This window comes from Leptinotarsa decemlineata, unplaced genomic scaffold (assembly GCF_025532065.1).
Source record: "Leptinotarsa decemlineata unplaced genomic scaffold, Ldec_3_MD MMD2_tig00026374_RagTag_RagTag, whole genome shotgun sequence".
Lineage (NCBI taxonomy): Eukaryota > Metazoa > Arthropoda > Insecta > Coleoptera > Chrysomelidae > Leptinotarsa > Leptinotarsa decemlineata.
Window position 1 is genome coordinate 3918978 of NW_027412710.1, and position 20478 is coordinate 3939455.

Consider the following 20478-nt stretch of genomic DNA (forward strand, 5'->3'; position numbering starts at 1 on the left):
TACTTTCATTGTAACATTTCCTATGGTATTATAGCTTGGGAAGCATCTAGTGATTGTTTCAGAATACTCAACATTGAAAAAAGAACCATAAGGAATTATGATACTAGAAATTCCCTACAGTTGGAAGTGCCAACACACATATTAGTTGTATCTGGATCATGTCCCAGGCTTATGGCCATTAAATTGTATAATAAACTTCCAAGTACAATAAAAAATCTGGCTCTAAAACAGTATAACTATCAAATCAAAGGGTTGCTTCTGGATAAATCCTATTATTCTCTCAAAGAATATATGGATGATAACTTATGACCCTGTACATGAGTAACATTTTAGGAAGATTTCAATTTTAGGAACAAATAACAGATTACACTGGTCTACAGTGGTTTTGTTGTTCTAGATATAAGATTGATTTTGGGTGTATTTATACTCACAATTCATGAAATTATCAATGGTTTTGTAAGATTTGCTCTCGTTTTCTTTTAAATATTTATTTTAATTTTACATTACAAAAATTCGAAAACAAGAAATAGAATAACAGATATATTTATAATCCCAGTTTTATCTGGAAAAAAATATGATACTTTAACATGTTATATTTCCATGAAACGCCTTTTAAGAGCTTTTCTTTTATAATTTTTCAGAGGACAATCTCTTTTTAAAGACCAGCAGTAATCGGCCATCATGTGACAATCCCATCGACCCTGATATCTTTCTTCCATTACTTTTAGATCCTGGTGGAACCGCTCTCCCTGCTCCTCACTATAATTTTCTAAATTATCTGGAAATTTATCCAAATTGTTGCGAAGATAGTGTAACTTGATACTCATATTTGCTCCTAGAATCTGAAAGTTTGTCAGCATATTTTGTATAATTTCTTCATAATTTGGTGCTTTATGGTAACCTAGGAAATTTTCGCCTACCAACACAAAACTTTCCCAAGCTTTACTTTCCGGAACAGTCATAACTTTAATAAAATCAGTGTCTTTCATCAATTGCCGTATTTGAGGACCATCAAATATTCCACCTTTCAACTTTTTCATACTAAGTTTTGGAAATTTTCTACAAATATATTTAAAACAATCTCCTTCCTTTTCCAAAGCTTTTACGAATTGCTTTATCATTCCTAACTTAATATGCAATGGTGGAAGTATAATTTTGTTTCTGCTCACCAACGGCTCTCTTATTACATTAGCTTTACCGACAGTTAAAGAATTTCTTTCAGGCCAAACATCTTGTTCCCAATGACGTTGCTTTGCTCTACTGTCCCACATACAAATGAAGCAAGGGTATTTCGTGTATCCGCTTTGTTGACCAAGTAAAAAATTAACCATTTTTAAATCCACACAGATCGACCATTGATGCTCCGATGAATTGATTATTTCTAAAACTAATTTGACATTTTCATATTCTTCTTTGAGTTTTGTAGAACGGGCAATTGGAATTGATGCAAATTTATTTCCATTATGCAGTAAGACGCATTTTAAACTTCTTTACAGCTATCAATGAAAAGACGCCACCCAGTAGGTTTGTATTCTTTCAAACCCATGTCCAGAAGCAGCTTCGCAATATTATTACAGTATACCAATCCTCCATTTTCATCAAAAAATTGTAATAGCTCACTTTCTTGCGTTCTGTATGTTGTAATTGTAACTGTCGGTGCCAATAATTTTTTTTCTTTCAATCTTGAAGCTAACAGTTCTGATCCTTGTTTTGATAAATTTAGATCACATATTAAATCACTGAGTTCATTTTGAGAAAACAACTTTGGCGTAGATGTTTCACCCTCCCATTCACTTCCACTGGTAGACTGATTCGATTTCTGTGAATTTGGCAACATCATTGTTTCTGAGGGCATGCGAATCACTTTTGAAACATAAATAGGCCGAGGGAGATTTTCACTGTATAAAACAGGACATTTTGTAGACTGTAAGTCTGGATATCTCCACGTTTGATTTCAATTAAAACTTTTAGCATCTACTACGCAAAAGTAACAATCATCGAAATGATTCTTAGGCTCCATCCAGATCATAGGAATACCAAAGTCTAATCCAGAACGTTCTCCTTTTTTCCACAACCGCAAAGACTCAACGCAAGACTTACAAACTTTATTAGGAACCCATGATTTATCTAATTTGTCCATTTTAAAACCGAAATATTCAGCATAAGTTTCCTTAACAAAGTCTGTGATATTTCTTTTTTGTTTTTTTGATATATAAATACCACAAATATAACAGAATAAATCACTACTATATTTGCACTTCCTTCGTGACAAACTCATGTTTAAAAAGACAAGATAAATATATTAGAACGGACACTCAACAATTGAAACAAAATATTAACATATAACAACTTATCCAGATTTCCGTGTTAGTACTTCAATATTATTAAGCTGTTTTGCAGAGCAAGGAGCCCGAGAAGTGGGGATCACGTGATGTTTGTACGCGCAAAGAAGTTGCGCAGAAGCCTAATCATGACTGAGAAAATAAATTTTTTTTACTAACAAGCCGATTATTATTAAAAATACAAGATACGTAAAAATCATAAAAAATAGAGCACATTCAGTACTTTCATAAATATATTCGTGATTTAGGCACTCGAAAACATAAAAATTTGCAAAAATATCCAGGGCAATACAAATGTAAATTGTATATTGGGCCTCTAAGTGCACAGAGTTTGTATTTTTAATTTTGTATTTTTACACTTTTTGACATACTCGATATCATCTATAGATGATCCAACTGAATAAATATTATTATTATGATATAAATTTAATTGAATACTCAATAAGATTTAGCCTCAGTACTGCACGATGTAAATTTGAACAATATTTTCCTTTGAAATTTTTACTATCAACTTATAACTATAACGTCATTACATTGGGCGATTTAAGCACTTGTATTACTTAGTTTGAACTTAGCTTTTTGTTGGAGAAAGCTATGGGAATAGCAAAGCGTGTTTTTTTTAGAGAAAGCTATAAGAATAGCGAAGCGCGTCACATATTAGTAATATATTGTGGATATTTAAAAAACAAGTGTATTTTCATTCAATTCCTATGAGCACATATTAGAGTAAGTAATATAGACTAACCAAATCTTTCAATAACTCGCTGCCCTAAAAATTGCGTAATATTCTTCCTAGCTTTATACCAAACAGTTGTTGGATTACAGTTGGGATGAACTACGATGTGTAACAGGCCTTCTCATCATATGCAGAGACTGTCGGAAGATAGTGTGCGTCATCTCTGTTTGGAATATTATGAAACAGCAGAGCATATACTTTGTGCCTGCCCCGCTTGGGACCGAAACAGGTTTTTAGATTTCGGCAGAGCCGTACTCTTACTCGCTAGGTGAGCCACAATAAACCCTTGCGTGTTTATTGTGGCTCACCCGCAATAGTTTATTGTGGCTCACCTTGTGGCGACGATGTTCTTTTTCAAAATGGTCATTGAATCTTTTCTAGTCAAGAATTCCTTTTATTCACTAAAAGAATATGAGGAGTGTGTGAAACAAGGAGGTATAACTATGATGGATACTCACTGAATTCATAACAATTTGATTATTGCTGTTCATTATTAATTATTTTAACATGAGAACTATTTTGAATTCGTTACCATTTTTATATGCATATTAATACTAGACCATAGTTTTATTGATATTTCAATTTTGTGACTTGCTATAAATATGCAGCTGTGTATAATTGAGTCAAATAAACTATTATATTCTAAAATGAAGTGTACATATTTATTAATTCACTATTGAAATCTATTAAAAAAAAATCTGGTGAAAATGTTTTCCGTTAATTCCGTTATTTTTTTTTCAGTACATCCTGATTTGGTGAATTTATTTCTGAAACTGTTGAGGAGAGTGAAAAAAACCGTAAAACCTGATAAATGGGAGAAAAGTCTTGTTGCTGTATGTCACAACTTTAGTTCACAGGATGCCTGGGAGATTGAGCGTTTTGGTTATAAAAAAGCGAAGCTCACATCGAAAGTCAGGGTTCTTAAGGTAGATAGACTTTTTTCTGTTGAGAACAATCCTTTATTCAGAAATTATATTTATGGAATGCGCTTATAGATGATCTGTGCAATATGGATTTTCATTTATAATTATTTCACTCATACCTCTAATATACCAATACATGACTGACTTTATGCCTCTTTATGCCTGAATGAAGAATACTAAACGGCTGTATCGGTTCTTTCAGGTATTTCAAATCAATTTATATCATATTAGACAATGGAAGTCTGAACATGAATTTCATCATGAAACATTCTCAATCACCTTCAAACAAATGAGATAATACAGTTTAAAGTAGACAAAACTATTGAAACAACCTATATTTCATTATATATTGTAAATTAAAATTGTTTAAATGGGGGTGATATGTCTCTTCCTATACCTACAACATCTTTAACGAAAAATTTCCCCTCTTATTTGAAAGCAAAAAGATTTATAACCACCTGTCTGGTCTCTTAAAAAATGTAGCAAACTATTTTTTATATAGAAAAACTGTGAAGAGTGCAATTATGAAAAAGGCATGCTACAGTCTTCAGGAGTATTATGTTGACGATTTGGGTGCTATAATAAGCCTCACATATTGTATTTTATTGCATTATATTAGTTTGGACTTCCATTGTCTAATATGATATAAATTGATTTGAAATACCTGAAAGAATCTGAAAAAAATTGACAAAATTAAAAATGATTATCTGAAAAATAACAATTATTTTAAGCAGAAAATTCCGGGGAATTGATGCTACCATTGATTATTTTATGAATTAGTGTAAGGTATGCTTCTAATCTTCTATGAGCCAGAGTATTCAAGTTAAGAATGTCCAATATAATTTTATAGTCATATTCACCAATATGATATCCCAGTTTATATGCAGAGTACCTTAAAAACTTATTTTGAACACTTTCGAACATATCAATATCCACATGATATGAAGGGCACCAAATTGTGGAATTGTATTCGATTATTGGTCTAACAATTGAACAATATATGATTTTTATTGAAGTGAGAGATAATTCATTTGCAGATCTAAGAATGAAACCTAACATTTTTTGTGCTTTAGAAGTAATATTTGCAATATGGGGTTTGCAATACGGGGTTTAAATGACATTTTTGGGTCGAGACTGATTCCTAAATCTCTGATTGTGTTTGTTGTTTTCATTTCTAATTGATTGATTTTGTATGTCCGGTTAATGGAATTTTTTGGGAAAGAAAGTTTTTGCCTTTCTACTACTTCATCTGATACAAAAAAAGGGATGAGAGAATCTTCCAAAGATAGGAAGGAAGTAATCAATTTGAAACTCATACATGAATGTGTAGATCATGCAAAGAAGTAACTTTCAGATACAAACTGAAAGAAAGTCCTCCTGAAACAGCTACTTTCATATAAACATTGAATTACACGAAAGAAAATAATTCTTTTGAAACAAATACTTCTATATGAACACTGAATTATACAGAAGATACTTTGCTCTACTCAGTTTGTATTTCAAACATTCGTTGTGGAATAAAAATCAGATATCATTCACATGAGTTCTACTTTGAATGAATGGTAACAAATTGCACTTACATGGAACACTGTCATCCTCACTGGTATACATCGATGTTTCGTCTTAAGTCACTTGCCCCAAGGCTCTTCAGTACCAAATTGGATAACATTATAGAAAATACACACATTTCATTCATGAATTACGATTTTGAATGTCACGGAATAAGCTTGATCTGCTTATGTCATCGATGACATCGTAATGACATTTATTCACCTATTTGATTTAATCCCAGCCAAGAGGAATCTTATTTGAATTGAAGGGGTTATATTTTTAGTAGTGATTAATTTTTTGGGAAAGAAAGTTTTTGGCTTTCTACTACTCCATCTGATACAAAAAAAGGGATGAGAGAATCTTCCAAAGAAAGGAAGGAAGTAATCAATTTGAAACTCATACATGAATGTGTAGATCATGCAAAGAAGTAACTTTCTTCTTTGGAAGATTCTCTCATCCCTTTTTTTGTATCAGATGGAGTAGTAGAAAGCCAAAAACTTTCTTTCCCAAAAAATTAATCACTCCTAAAAATATAACCCCTTCAATTCAAATGGAATTTTTGTTTCGCAAAAAAGTAAATTTTTGACATTTGTCTATATTTAATTGCAGTAGATTGACATTGAGTTGACAAATAAGTTGAAAAGCAATGGCCCTAAATGGGAACCCTGTGGTACACCCGATGAAACTGTGGTTGAGGAAGATACTGAGTTACCATATTTTACAAATTGTACTCTGCAGGCTAGATAATTTTCAATCCATTTCAGAATGTTTTCCTGAATACCCAAAGCGTTTAGTTTATGCAACAACAAATTGTGGTTTACTCGGTCAAATGCCTTTGAAAAATCTGTGTAAATAGAATCCACCTGGTGTCTATTTTTGAAGGCATTTATTATACAGTGTTGATGAATGAGCAGATTTGTGCTGGTAGATCTACCACTACTGAATTCATGTTGTTGAATAATGATTATATGTCTACAATCCCATGTTAGCTTTTTGAAATTAGGTTGTCTAACAATTTGGGTAATTCTGATTGATTACAGACTGCTCCATGATTTTTTATATCATTATGTGATCCACTTTTAAAAATAGGTTTCAAAAAAATGTTTTTCCAATAATCTGGAAAAATCAACGATTTCAAGGAAATCTTGAATATCATGTGAATTGGTTTGACCAGGGTAAAAATAGATTTTTTGATTAGGAATATCGGAATTCCATCAGGACCTGTAGACAATTTCCCAGGTAATGACATGACTAGATCGATTATTTCTTCAATATAAACGCTATAACTACATATATCAACCGACTTACTAAATTTATATTCTGGAATTTGGTTAACTGTTTCATCACTGTAGACCGATGAGAAATATTCTGCAAAAAGATATACAATACCATTACTATTTTCGCTGACAGAGTCATCATAATACATTTTAGATGGTAAGGAGTGTGATTTTTATTATTAATAATGACAGCTAGATACTCGATTTTGCCCATTTTCATAAAACACTCACATCAACTCACTCAAACTACTGTAACATAACAACTACGAGTCCAAAATGGCTGCAACTTTGGTGAGTAACTCTCAACAGATGAACAACGAAATTAACTAGCTTTTATATTCGAGTGCTGCCATCTTCATGTTGACGTCGAAAGCTTTTCAGACCACCCTAGTATTAACTGTTTGGTCTCCTTATAAATAAATCGAATCGACAACATAACTCATTAATTTTCTATTTCATATGTAGTCATCTTTGAATTGATGTTTCAAAGCGTACCCCTTTTTACTGGTCTGGAGGTGAAGGCATTTTTCCAGAAATTAGTATACTCGCCATTATGTGTTTCCCCAGCCATCCAATATCATCCTCTCTAAAGTTTATAATTGGTTTTCAGGAACTTCTTGAAATGCAGTTTGATTACCATGTGAAATTTAAAAACGAAGTAAATAGATTGACTGCTGATGATTTACGATCCAAACCTTTAGGGCATGATAAAGAAGGGCATCTCTACTGGTTTCATAGCGATGATAATTATCAAATCAGGGTATATAAAGAAGACTTGGATGAAGAATCTTGGACTTTGATTGCCAAGTGAGTATATGTAGAGTTGCAACGTTATTTATGAGCCATATAATCATTAATACATATGAACTGATTTATTTTTCAGTGAATAAATGAAGTAACTGATCAAATTTCTGACAAAGGCTTTTGATTGTGTCTCAACTGATATATTGATTAAAAAACTAAAGTTTTACAACTTTCATTCTGATAGTATAGCCTTTCTCAGGTCCTGCCTAACAGAACGTTCTCAGTATGTTATATATGATGGTGTCTCTTCAGATATTATGCAATTGCATCATGGAGTCCCACAGGGCTCAGTTTTGGGGCCTCTACTCTTCTCGATTTATATAAATGACTTAAAAGTCAATGTAGCTAGCTCAAAACTCATACTATTTGCGGATCACACCACTCATCTGCAAGTATATCACCCGTCAGAACCGATTTAAGAAATTGTGGCCGAGGGACAGAATCAGATAAAAGAATGGTTCTTAGCAAACAAACTTTCTCTTAACCAAAACAAGACCGAAAATATCAATTTCACACTCAGACCTCTGTATTCAGATCTGCCAAGAATTGAAGAGGTTAATCTTCTTGGAATAATTATTGATAAAGGTCTAATGTGGGAAAAAAACATTATTCAACTATCGTCTAAGCTCTCAAAAATTACATATATGATAAGATCACTTGTTAAAACTGTATCTAGAGAAACTATAATGTCAACTTATTATGGTTACTTTTATTCAAACATGACATTTGCTGTGCTGAGTTGGGGTCACTTTTTCCGTTCGGAAAAAATTTTTAGGCTACAGAGGAGATGCATCCGTATTATTATGAATCTCAAATATCGCCAGTGCTGCAGACATTGTTTTGCTGAGCTTAAAACACTAACATTTCCATGTCCATATATACTGAACTGCATTAAATATGTCAATAATAATAAACAAAAATATTTAACACATAGCCAACTCCATAATTATGAAACACGGCGTAACCAGGACTTTATTCCTGAATATCACAGACTGCATATAACCAGAAAACGAACTGACTACTATGGTATACATGTCTTTAATTGCTTGCCAGTGACCATAAGACTCCTTGAGGAGTGATTATTTTTCAGAAAAATCGAAGATTATTTGGTGAAGAAAGCCTTTTATTCAATTCAGGAATTCTTGGATAATAACTTCGATGACCTAATATGATTGTTTAAATTGTATTCAAGTCAATAGAGAAAAAAAAATAATATTTTACTCATTTTATTTTTTAAACTGTAATTTTATAATTGTATGTATTCTTGTAAATTGTATTCTTGAATTGTATTCTTGACTTGTAAAAGCACGATGTGTATCATTACCAATAAAATTGATTGATTGGTGTTCTATAAATGGCCTGCTCCTAAACTTTGTTACTAAAAATAAAACAATTGCTAAAAGCTATTTGGTTAGATTAAATAATGAAACTTTACATCAAGTTAATTGTACTAAATTCTTATGTGTTGATATTGATAATAAACTTACCTGGAAGTTCCATGTCGATAGTGTCAAACTGAAGCTTAGTAAACATATATATTTACTTCGTCAGTTAAAACAAACAATCTCTCTTGATGTTCTCAAGCTTCTATACCACAGTTTAATTCATTCAGTAATTTCCTATGGTCTTGAACAGTGGGGCTTATCAGCTAAAGCTGATGAAGTTTTTGTTATTCAGAAAAAGATAATCAGAATTCTGACTGGTGCAGATTCAAGTGCAGGCCATTATTCATTCATTATAGTTTATTAACAATGCCTAGTTTGTATATCTACCAAACTCTGATATATACAGTGTCACCATTAAAGTGCGCACCATATGGGAAACTTTTTTTTTCGAAAAGTTTCAATGAAGTTTAACTTCGGCACTTGTTTGTGCTTTAAATTTAACTTGAAATGATGCGGCCAACTGCGACCCACTGACGTTCAGTGTTTGTCAAATTCAACTTTTTTTTTTTGAAAAAAATTGAAAAAGTGCATTTCTAGATCGAATTTAACAAAAAGTTACTTGAAAAAGTTGTGTCTACGGCAATTTTATATCCATATGCCAAATTTTATGCAACTTGGATAAAGTTAACGTTTGCTTATTTTTGACAGATATCTCCTTTATTTTAAAAAACAAATTCGGTTAATTGTCATCAATTCATGTATACATAATAAACTCATCATGGAGTATAACTTTTCTGATAAATTTTTACTTATACGGACATTTTTAGAGAGAAATTAAAAATGTGCTATAAAATTTTTAACATGACTGGTGCAAAGTTTCAATCACTTGGCTATTTTCTTAAACAAACGTCAGTACCTTCAATTTTGAAAAAGCAGACACAACTCAAAAACTGCAATAAGTATTAATAAAATTACTAGAGTTGAAATTACATTAAAATTTCAATATTCAGTATTTACAGATTATTTATAAACACTAACTAGGGAGGTAAGGATGCTTAATCAAGTTGAATAAAATTTTTAAGTAGGTCTTGACAAACAAAATGCATACTATGGTATGTCAAGTTGTTGATTTACTTGTCAAATTTTCAACAGTTATTGTTGCAATAATGTCTCTTCAGGAAAGAATAGAAATTGTTTTAATATGTGGTGAGAATACACCATACCGGCAAGTAGCTAACATTTTTAATGAACGGCATCCAGGAAAAAATGTTCAACATACTACTTTGTCAGGGATAATGTCGAAATTCAGAGAAACAGGATCCGTAGCAAATCAATTTAAGAAAAATCACATCCAAGTAAATATGATGAGGAGGCCCAACTTAACATTTGTTTAAAAGTTATTGAACACGGACAAACGAGCATAACCGATATTATAAAAAATAGCAATTACAAGAGAGAAAGTGTTAGAAAATTTTTATTAAAGAATAAATTTTGGCCTTACAAGCCAAAATTTATTAACAAATTGAAAGAACGAGATTTTGATGTCCGTTTGGGGTTTTCATTCTGGTTTCAAGGAGAGAGAGAGAAGAAAATGTAAAGTTTCCGTATAAAATTTTATGGACAGATGAGGCAACGTTCTCTTCAAATGGAACGGTAAGTTCTCAAAATTGCCGATGGTGGGCCCAAGAAAATCCCAATTTTACAGTTGAATGTGGTGATCAGTATTCCTTTAAAACTAATGTATGGTGTGGGATACTTAACGACCAAATACTTGGGCCATTTTTCTTCAGGGAAAACTTATCATCCGTCGGTTATCTCAACCTTTTAAATAATGAGGTTAGTGAAGTTTTAGATAATATGCCTTTAAATATTAAATACGACCTATGGTATCAGCTTGATGGCGCACCAATACATCACACGGTTGCTGTAAAACAGTCCCTCCAACAAATGTTCAGAGGCAAAGTTATTGGTCGTAACTGGGAACATTATTGGCCACCTAGATCACCCGACTTGACGCCTTTAGACTTTTTCTTGTGGGGTTACCTGAAACAAAAAGTGTACCGAAGTAGACCATTTACTGACATACATCTGGAAAATACCATTCGCGAGTGCTGTGCAAATATAAATCCCCGATTTATTAAAAATACAGTTACAGATGTCAGTAGAAGGACCATATGTACTGAACGTGGAGGACGACATACTGAAATGTAGGCTATAAGTGTTTGACAACCTCATTAAGATCAATAAGTAATTTTTTTGTACCCATTTGTATTTTCTATAATATTATTGTTGTTTAAAATTTATAATAATAGTTCTATCGGAATTATTTGCATTTTTTTAGTTGCCTCTGCTTTTTCGAAATCAAAGGTTTGTTTAAGAAAATAGCCAAGTGATTGAAATTTTGCACCAGTCATGTTAAAAATTTTATAGCAAATTTTTAATTTCTCTCTAAAAATGTCCGTATAAGTAAGAATTTATCAGAAAAGTTAAACTCCATGATGAGTTTGTTATGTATACATGAATTGATGACAATTAACCGAACTTGTTTTTTAAAATAAAAGGGAGGGATATCTGTCAAATATAAGCAAAACGTTAACTTTATCCTAGTTGCATAAAATTTGGCATATGGATATAAAATTGCCGTAGACACAACTTTTTCAAGTAACTTTTTGTTAAATTCGATCTAGAAATGCACTTTTTCATTTTTTATCAAAAAAAAGTTGAATTTGACAAACACTGAACGTCAGTGGGTCGCAGTTGGCCGCATTAAACTTCATTGAAACTTTTATATATATATATATATATATATATATATATATATATATATATATATATATATATATATATATATATATATATATATATATGTATATATGTATATATAAAAAAATTTCCTATTCTATTTCTAGTGGAGTGTGTATGAATACTACTTGTGTAGGTCAACTGATCACTCAGATAATTTGGCAATATATTATGTTTAATTTTAAATATAAATATTAGCATATTTAGTGTTATTCTTTGATTAGCAGACATAAGAGACAGTGTTTCCAACATGTACTCCACAGATGTGCGTTTATTACAACTTAATATTGCCCTCATGGATCTGTTTTGAAGCTTCTGTAATCTGTTTAGATTTTCATTGCTCACAAAATAGAGTAATGTACTGCAATAGTCAAAGTGGGGTGCTATTATTGATTTATAAATTGTTAATTTTGCATATTCGCTTATTTTATTTTTCAATCTATATAAAAGATGAATTTTCGTGGCTATTTTCTTCTGAATATAACTACAGTGTGCATTAAAGTTCAATTCTTGATCTAATACCACTCCCAGATATTTAAAAGTTGTTACCCTTTCAATGATGACATTATCAATATAAAGATTCAATGACAGCTGTTCATCTTGCAGTTGTTTTAAACAATATTTGCTACCTATTAACATGCATTTTGTTTTATTAACATTTAACTTGAGGCCGTTGTCACATAACCACTCGTTTATATTTAATAGTTCCTCATTTAAACATTCTGAGATTTCATTAGTCTTCCCAGAACAGTACAACATAGTGTCGTCGGCAAACAGTTTTATCTTACACCTTTTAACATGTATCACAATATCATTTATGTACAGCAAGAATAGCAGTGGACCCAATACTGACCCTTGAGGGACTCCAGAAATTACATTTAAAGTACTTGATAAAACTTGATTATATTTAACTAGCTGCTTCCGATATGTGAGGTAATTTGTGAACCATTGTAATACTTTACAATGTCCATACTTATATTTAATTTCATTAAAAGTAACTCAATGTTGACCGTCTCGAATGCCCTTTTGAAATCCAGAAAGACAACACCTATAATACGTTTTTTAGATAGCTCAACTTTCCACAAAGAGATTAGAAATTTCAGTGCAGTTTCACATAAATGGGATTCCCTAAAGCTAGATTGTTCTTTAATCAAAATATTATGTTTCGCTATAAATTTCATCAATTGCTCTTTCACTGTGATTTCTAATATTTTCTCATAAATTGGCAGGGTATTTATGGGTCTACGATGAAATAACATAATAATTATAATAATAATTCTTTATTGGTGTGATGACATTAAAAATGTTTACACAAGTCAGGAAAGTATAAAGACATAAAAATGGTAATATACATATATATAATAATACAAAGTACAAAAAAAAATTATTGTAAATACTACAGTTCACAAATCTTTGTAAAATCAGCATTTAAAAATTCGTTAAAATCGTAAAAGGCACCCCTGAGTAACAGTTGCTTAATTTGGACCTTAAATGTGTTCAGATGTGCATTCTTAATCGATTGGGGTAGAGCATTGAAAAATTTTGGAGCATAGTAGTTGATTCCATTGCGACTTTTTGAAACTCTCTAATAATCTAGGTATATGTTTTTGGAACTTCCGGTGTGGTGATTATGTATGTCAGAGTGACTTGTGTATTTATGTAAGTTGGTTTTAATATATACAGGCTGATTCACGGTGGATGGCACATTAGACGTTTCTGGTGAACCAGACAACGGATCACTTTGAAAATTTAATGGAGGGCATATTCGGACATTCTCTAGCCAACTAAAATATTTTCGACAATGCGGTGTTGCCGCTTCTATTAGAAAGCAGTAGCAACTTTGATTTTTCAAATGGAACACTCTGTATATAATATTATTTTTGGAATCTCCAACAATTGCCCGACAACTTTTCTTGATATTTCCCTATACCTATCTGTTACCGTTTTCGAAATAAAAATTAATTTCAATTTTTTTCTTCGAAAATCATGACTTCTAAAAATACCGATATCTTTTAGTTAAGAAGTACTATGATATCGAAATTTGGTTTGGAGTTAGGTGATACTTGGACACTTCCCACACGTCAGCCTAATCTCCGTTACTTCAATACAGGGTGGTAAAAAAATACAGTTTTTTCGTTTGCTTGAAAAAGTTGCTGAAATTTGATTATTTTAAATGGAACACCCTGTACATTATTGAAAATTCGGAAAGCTGCTGAAATTTGCTTTCTTTCTATGCATATCATACCTATACCTAACTAGTCAAGTTTCGGACTTATGAACATTTATTTGTGAAAATGTCCCTTCAGAATGGTATTTCCATTCGGTATTTGGTAAGCAGGCCATGATTACTATTTGACAGTAGCGTTGTGACATTCTCCTAATAATATCGACATTTTCGTCACTTCAGAAGTTGCAAATACCTTCAAAACGATGGAACAAAACTATTCAAACGAAGTTCTTATGAATTTGTTTATTATTTTTGGACAGTGTGACAAAATTATCAGCAGAACATGTAGAAAGTTCAATGAAATGTATCCGAATCTACCGCCAATGAACCTCAAGAAATTTATACGAATTCAGAAGAATTTCAATGCATTTGGATCAACTTTAAAAGCACCAAGAAACTTGCCTCGACCCGTAACTTTCAAAGACAACCAGATTAATGTCTTAGCATATTTTCACGCATTTCCCGAGTCATCGATAAGAAGTGCTGAAGAAGATTTGGGTATAAAATATTCATCGGTTCAAAGAATCTTGCGAAGACATAAAATGCATGATTATAAATTCACCAAAATTCAAGCAATGAAGCCTCAAGATCCTCAACAGAGAGTAGAATTTTGTGAAATGTTGTTGACACGCATTCAAGAAGATCCACTTTTTTTAAATAAAATTATTTGGACTGATGAATCGAAATTTTCGAGAGAAGGGATTTTCAATAGAAAAAATCGTCATTATTGGTCCAGTGAAAATCCTCACGTCACAAAAGAAGCCGGATTTCAAGAAAAATTTAGTTTTAATGTCTTCTGCATGTTGATGGACAACAAATTGAGGTACGTGATATACGAGGAGTCATTAACATCCAGAAGCTACCTGAATATTTTGGAGAATACTGTAGACAGTTTCGTGGATAATCTGCCACTCGAAGATTATCGAAACTGTTGGTACCAACTAGACGGAGCTCCTGCACATTGCACAAGAGAAGTGAGCGCAGAACTGGATAGACTATTTGACGATCGGTGGATGAGGCGCTTGGGACCATGGAATTGGCCAGCGAGATCACCCGATCTTAATCCATTAGATTTTTATTTGTGGGGAATGTTTAAAGAAAAAGTTTACAAAATACCCGTGCGTTCGAGAGATGAATTGTTAGAAAGGATTGCCCAAACATTTGAAGATTTGGATCCCAATGAAATCAGATCTGCCACCACGAAAGCAGTCAACACCCGCATTTTAAAGTGCTTGGAAGTGAACGGCCAGCGATTCGAACATATTTTGAAATATTCCACATGATTGTTTTACTTTTTTATAATTATTCATATCAATATTTCCTGCAGTTAATTATTCATATCAATATTTCCAATTTCAAGTTTCTTGGTGCTTTTTTAAAGTTTATCCAAACATATTGAAATTGTTCTGAATTCGTATAAATTTCTTGAGGTTCATTGGCGGTAGATTCGGATACATTTCATTGAACTTTCTACATGTTCTGCTGATAATTTTGTCACACTGTCCAAAAATAATAAACAAATTCATAAGAACTTCGTTTGAATAGTTTTGTTCCATCGTTTTGAAGGTATTTGCAACTTCTGAAGTGACGAAAATGTCGATATTATTAGGAGAATGTCACAACGCTACTGTCAAATAGTAATCATGGCCTGCTTACCAAATACCGAATGGAAATACCATTCTGAAGGGATATTTTCACAAATAAATGTTCATAAGTCCGAAACTTGACTAGTTAGGTATAGGTATGATATACATAGAAAGAAAGCAAATTTCAGCAGCTTTCCGAATTTTCAATAATATACAGGGTGTTCCATTTAAAATAATCAAATTTCAGCAACTTTTTCAAGCAAACGAAAAAACTGTATTTTTTTACCACCCTGTATTGAAGTAACGGAGATTAGGCTGACGTGTGGGAAGTGTCCAAGTATCACCTAACTCCAAACCAAATTTCGATATCATAGTACTTCTTAACTAAAAGATATCGGCCTTTTTAGAAGTCATGATTTTCGAAGAAAAAAATAGAAATTAATTTTTATTTCGAAAACGGTAACAGATAGGTATAGGGAAATATCAAGAAAAGTTGTCGGGCAATTGTTGGAGACTCCAAAAATAATATTATATACAGAGTGTTCCATTTGAAAAATCAAAGTTGCTACTGCTTTCTAATAGAAGCGGCAACACCGCATTGTCGAAAATATTTTAGTTGGCTAGAGAATGTCCGAATATGCCCTCCATTAAATTTTCAAAGTGATCCGTTGTCTGGTTCACCAGAAACGTCTAATGTGCCATCCACCGTGAATCAGCCTGTATATAAGGCACTGGAAAATGTAAGAGCTGGGAACTGTAAGTATTTGTAGAACTTTGAAGGAGTCCTTGCAGTCATCTCTGTACTTCAAGCCTGACAGTACCCTTATAGCTTTTCTTTGCATGCCGAAGACTCCTGCAGCGTGTGGAGAGTGTCCCCAAGAAATGATTGCGTATGATAAAGAGGAATGGATAAATGCATGATAAGCGGAGAGAAGTGTGGCGTTGTTCACTGTTTGAGATAGGGTGCGTATTAGATGGATGTGAGAAGATAGTTTTTTGCAGATGTTTTCTGTGTGATGCTGTCATGACAATTTTGTGTCTATACAGACTCCTAGGAATTTCACCGACTCTGAGCAAGAGAAATTTTCGGTGTTTCGTAAAGAGAGTATGATATTTTCAGTTTTGCTGTCGTTTACCTTTAGTTTGTTTGCTAGAAACCACTCATGTATGATAGAATTAGAGTCATCAACTGTTTGCTTAAGTCTGTTTGGATTTCTGTCATCTGTATCATCAGCGTATGATATAATTCTTGCTTTTACTTTCAGAGTAGATAATTTATGTAGGCTTGAAAAAGTATTGGACCAAGAACGGTTCCTTGGGGAACCCTTGTTCTTATGGTCACAGATTCACTTAGTGTATCATTAATTTTAACAACGTTGTTTCCGATCAGTCAAATAATTGCGAAAGACATCCAACACTGGTTGTAATACTTCTTGTTGTGTTGAATGTTGAAAATTTTTCTATATTTTTTCAGAGATAGAGAAGGTCTGGTTTCACTCATTGACAACTTAAGTAATGGAGAGGAGAAATATAAAGTGGGTGCATCAAACGAAGAAAGTAAATCTCTGGAAAATCCTGTTATAGATACAGGCCAAAAAGAGAGTACTGAGCAAGAGACGACTGAGGAAAAAGATAGCGTTAGTACACCGAATTTACTGAAGGAAAATGAAAAATCTGTGAAAGAAGACACCATTGAGACTGCAGAAACACCAAAACCTAAGTTGAGGATAAAAAATATCTGTGAATTGATAGATACAAGCAAGAAGAGGCCTAGATTTGAAGACGATAACGAACCTACAGAAAAATTCTTGAAAATAAAAATCGATCAACTTGAGATGAAGCAGACAATAGAAAAACCTACGATGAAATCAAATATAGAAAATAGTGATAGTCCGATCGTTGGGGAAGTGATTGAAGAAAAGGTTTTGTATGTTCAAGGTGAAGGTAACGGTTTTGATTGCCAGACAGGAAATGAAGAGAGGGCTAAAACAAATGAGGAGGACAAGACTTGTAACGATTCCCAAAATGACAGTATTAATAGTGTAGGTGACTTTGACGACTCTAACAAGAAATGTAGTCAGAGGTTAGGTAAAGGTATCACCGTAACTGAAGGTGACAGTTTAGTTTCTAACCCTTCTTCTATTGATTGTGATCAAATCTCTGAGAAGTCAGTATCTTCATCTCTTGCAGTAGACTCTAGTAAGATGAGTCAAGCTCCAGCTGTGGGTGTAGGAACTATAGATGGGATTGAAGGATCTAACACCTGTGGTGAAGGCAGGAGCAGAAAAAAAAGTATAGAAGATACAGGAGAAGCAAGTTCACCTTCGAATAGCATCGATGAAAATGATTCCAGTGAACAGAAACAATCGGGGTGCCAACAAATGAATGATAGTGTAAAAATGGTGCTTCATAATAATAATTCAACAAAAAATGATATTGCAGATGGTGGCGATTCACCAATTCACGAAAAAGAATCGCTTAATTCAGTTCCTGTTGTTGAAAAACCCTGCGTCAAGAGAGTAGCTTACACATGCGGCATGAAAGAAAGTCACGATGAAACTGTTTCAGAAACTCCAACGAATAGTCCGGGTGACGAGGAGAAAAGCACGAAAATCACAGCAGAACGTGAAAACAGCGGCAACACCGACGCGACTGCTGACAAACCGGAAGAATCCGAGAATCTCCGTGGCTCAACTCGTACAGCGATCAGTGTGGAGGAGAACGATTCCAAATCTGACAGATTTGATGAAACTCCCAACTCGAACAAAAGAGAAGAATGCGTTGAGGAGCACGAAAAGGAAACCGAAGTGAACGATGTGGTGCCTAAAATGTCGTTAAGGTCAGTGAGAAATAAGAAGTTAACAAACGTTTCTGTTTCACAGACACCACAGTCTCCTACAGGTACTTCGTTAACGGAAAAACCTGGCGTAGAAAAAGATATAGTTTCAACGGAAGTGATCTACGTCAAAGGCAGACGTTGTCGTCAGAAAAAAGATCGGGAGGTAACTCCACCTGTTGGGGCCTCTAAGAAACCGAAGTTGGCGGTGACAACCGACAAAGATAAAGAGGGTGAGTAGGATTTGTTCACAACTTTCAAATTTTTATATTTGCATTGGTTACTAATGTCGCATTCAGCTGTCAAAATTATAGTGGGTTGTGTCAGGATTATGTTCAAAGTGAATGGGTTTATTTGACTCTCCACCGTAACTCTTGAGGGTTACTGTAGCTCACACCTATTGAAACTAAGCCTAATAAGTCCAGCTTCAAAACGAAGCCAATTAGTTCAATTGGTGAGTTTCTTTCAGGTCAGACAGCAAGACTGAAACTTGTGACAGCAAACATTGAAAACCTGATTGGCAGGAAGGAAAAAGGTATAGGCTTGATCCCAGAGCCCCAAGAACAGCATTTATGAATTAATCCCAGCAAAACCAAGCTTCTATGTCGGCTGCCTATTGATTCATCCTCGGACCTCTGTAGCTTTCACTGCAAAGCACCTAGTTGATATCAATGCTTTGTTTTTCGGGTTCAGGTATCAACTGGGCGCCTTGCCGTAAAACCTGCAGATAAGGACAGAGGACAAATCTCGTTCAGCAGTCGATGTCGAAGCTTTGGTTTGCCACTGAAACCCTTGGGGAGTCTGGTTTATCTTGGATGTTTGTTAATTGAGTTTTCTGTCGATCCCATGTTCGATACCATGTAGTTGGTCCATGAATGAATAAATTTCTTTCTTTCTTCTTCTTTCTTTCTTTCATAGATGAATCTTATTCAGCGGTCGATGTTGAAGCCTGACTTTGCAAGTGATCACCTTGGAAAGCCTTGTTTATCTTTGATATTTTTGGATTGAGTTTTCAATTGATCCTAGAGATGGCATTCTCGTAAGGGAGATGTACCTGCCGAGTTCATATATGCTCTGCATGCTCGGGCTTCTGACAGCCTCTTCATATGATGATTCGGAAGGCAGCAGCCTTCGGGTAGGTCTGATTTAGTCTAACATTTGTTTGGCGTTATTTTTTTAAATGCCATGTAACGATTAATCCTACCTTTTCGCAGTTCAGTTACGACCTAGATGAGCTGATTGCTCCAGAGTCGCTTGACTATCTGAGACTAAATCATCTGAAAGAACAATTCGTTCAGGCCTGTCTCAACTCCCTACACGGTAGGTTAATGGACTGAAACCTATCAGAAAACAACTACTCCCCTGGCTAATACCACGAAGGCCGTTGGATTATATTCGACAGGTGTCAGTGCAGGATTCTTCGCTGAAGTTATTCCTGCATATGCTGTTGGCGATACAACTGCCGCAATAGATTTTCAATTATTGGAACACACTTGCAGACCGGTTTCGGGCTGTTTGGCCACTCGTCATCTGAGACTACTTTTATAGATGTATGTGTGAGTTGATTTTCACCAATCCCTCCACACATTTATCATTGGGGTAGATTTCTGCCTGAAATTCTAACATTACCATGCCTGCATACAGTGTGTCTCACTTCTTATGGAAACACCCCTGTATCTTCTGTAATATTCGAGGTGGAACGATGAAACTCTCAGGACTGATGGAAATGCTCAAAATGCACCTACCACCTGAATGGGGTTGGCCAAAGTGACATACACTGTTCGCCACTCGCGATGGAACACCCCATTTTTACGGTAAAACATATTACGGGGCAAAATAGGCTCAAAATTCCTTCAGATTCGTGATCAGGACTACCAACTTACTACGATTATACTTTTTTCCTGAAAAAATTTCAGTCCTGAAAAATCCGAATTTGTCTCACTTCTTATGGAAACACCCCCGTATCTTCCGTCATATTCGAGATGGAACGATGAAACTCTCAGGACTGA

General features: G+C 33.8%; 1 protein-coding gene across 1 annotated transcript in view; it reads left to right on the top strand.

Annotated features, from left to right (window-relative positions):
- Positions 1-20478, top strand: part of LOC111503616 (uncharacterized) — a 93094-nt gene that overhangs the window by 7094 nt on the left and 65522 nt on the right. The window contains exons 2-4 of the mRNA XM_023157966.2: positions 3820-4004; positions 7440-7636; positions 17108-18702. Of these exons, the coding sequence (XP_023013734.2) occupies positions 3820-4004; positions 7440-7636; positions 17108-18702 (1977 nt within the window). The remainder of the gene's footprint in view (positions 1-3819; positions 4005-7439; positions 7637-17107; positions 18703-20478) is intronic.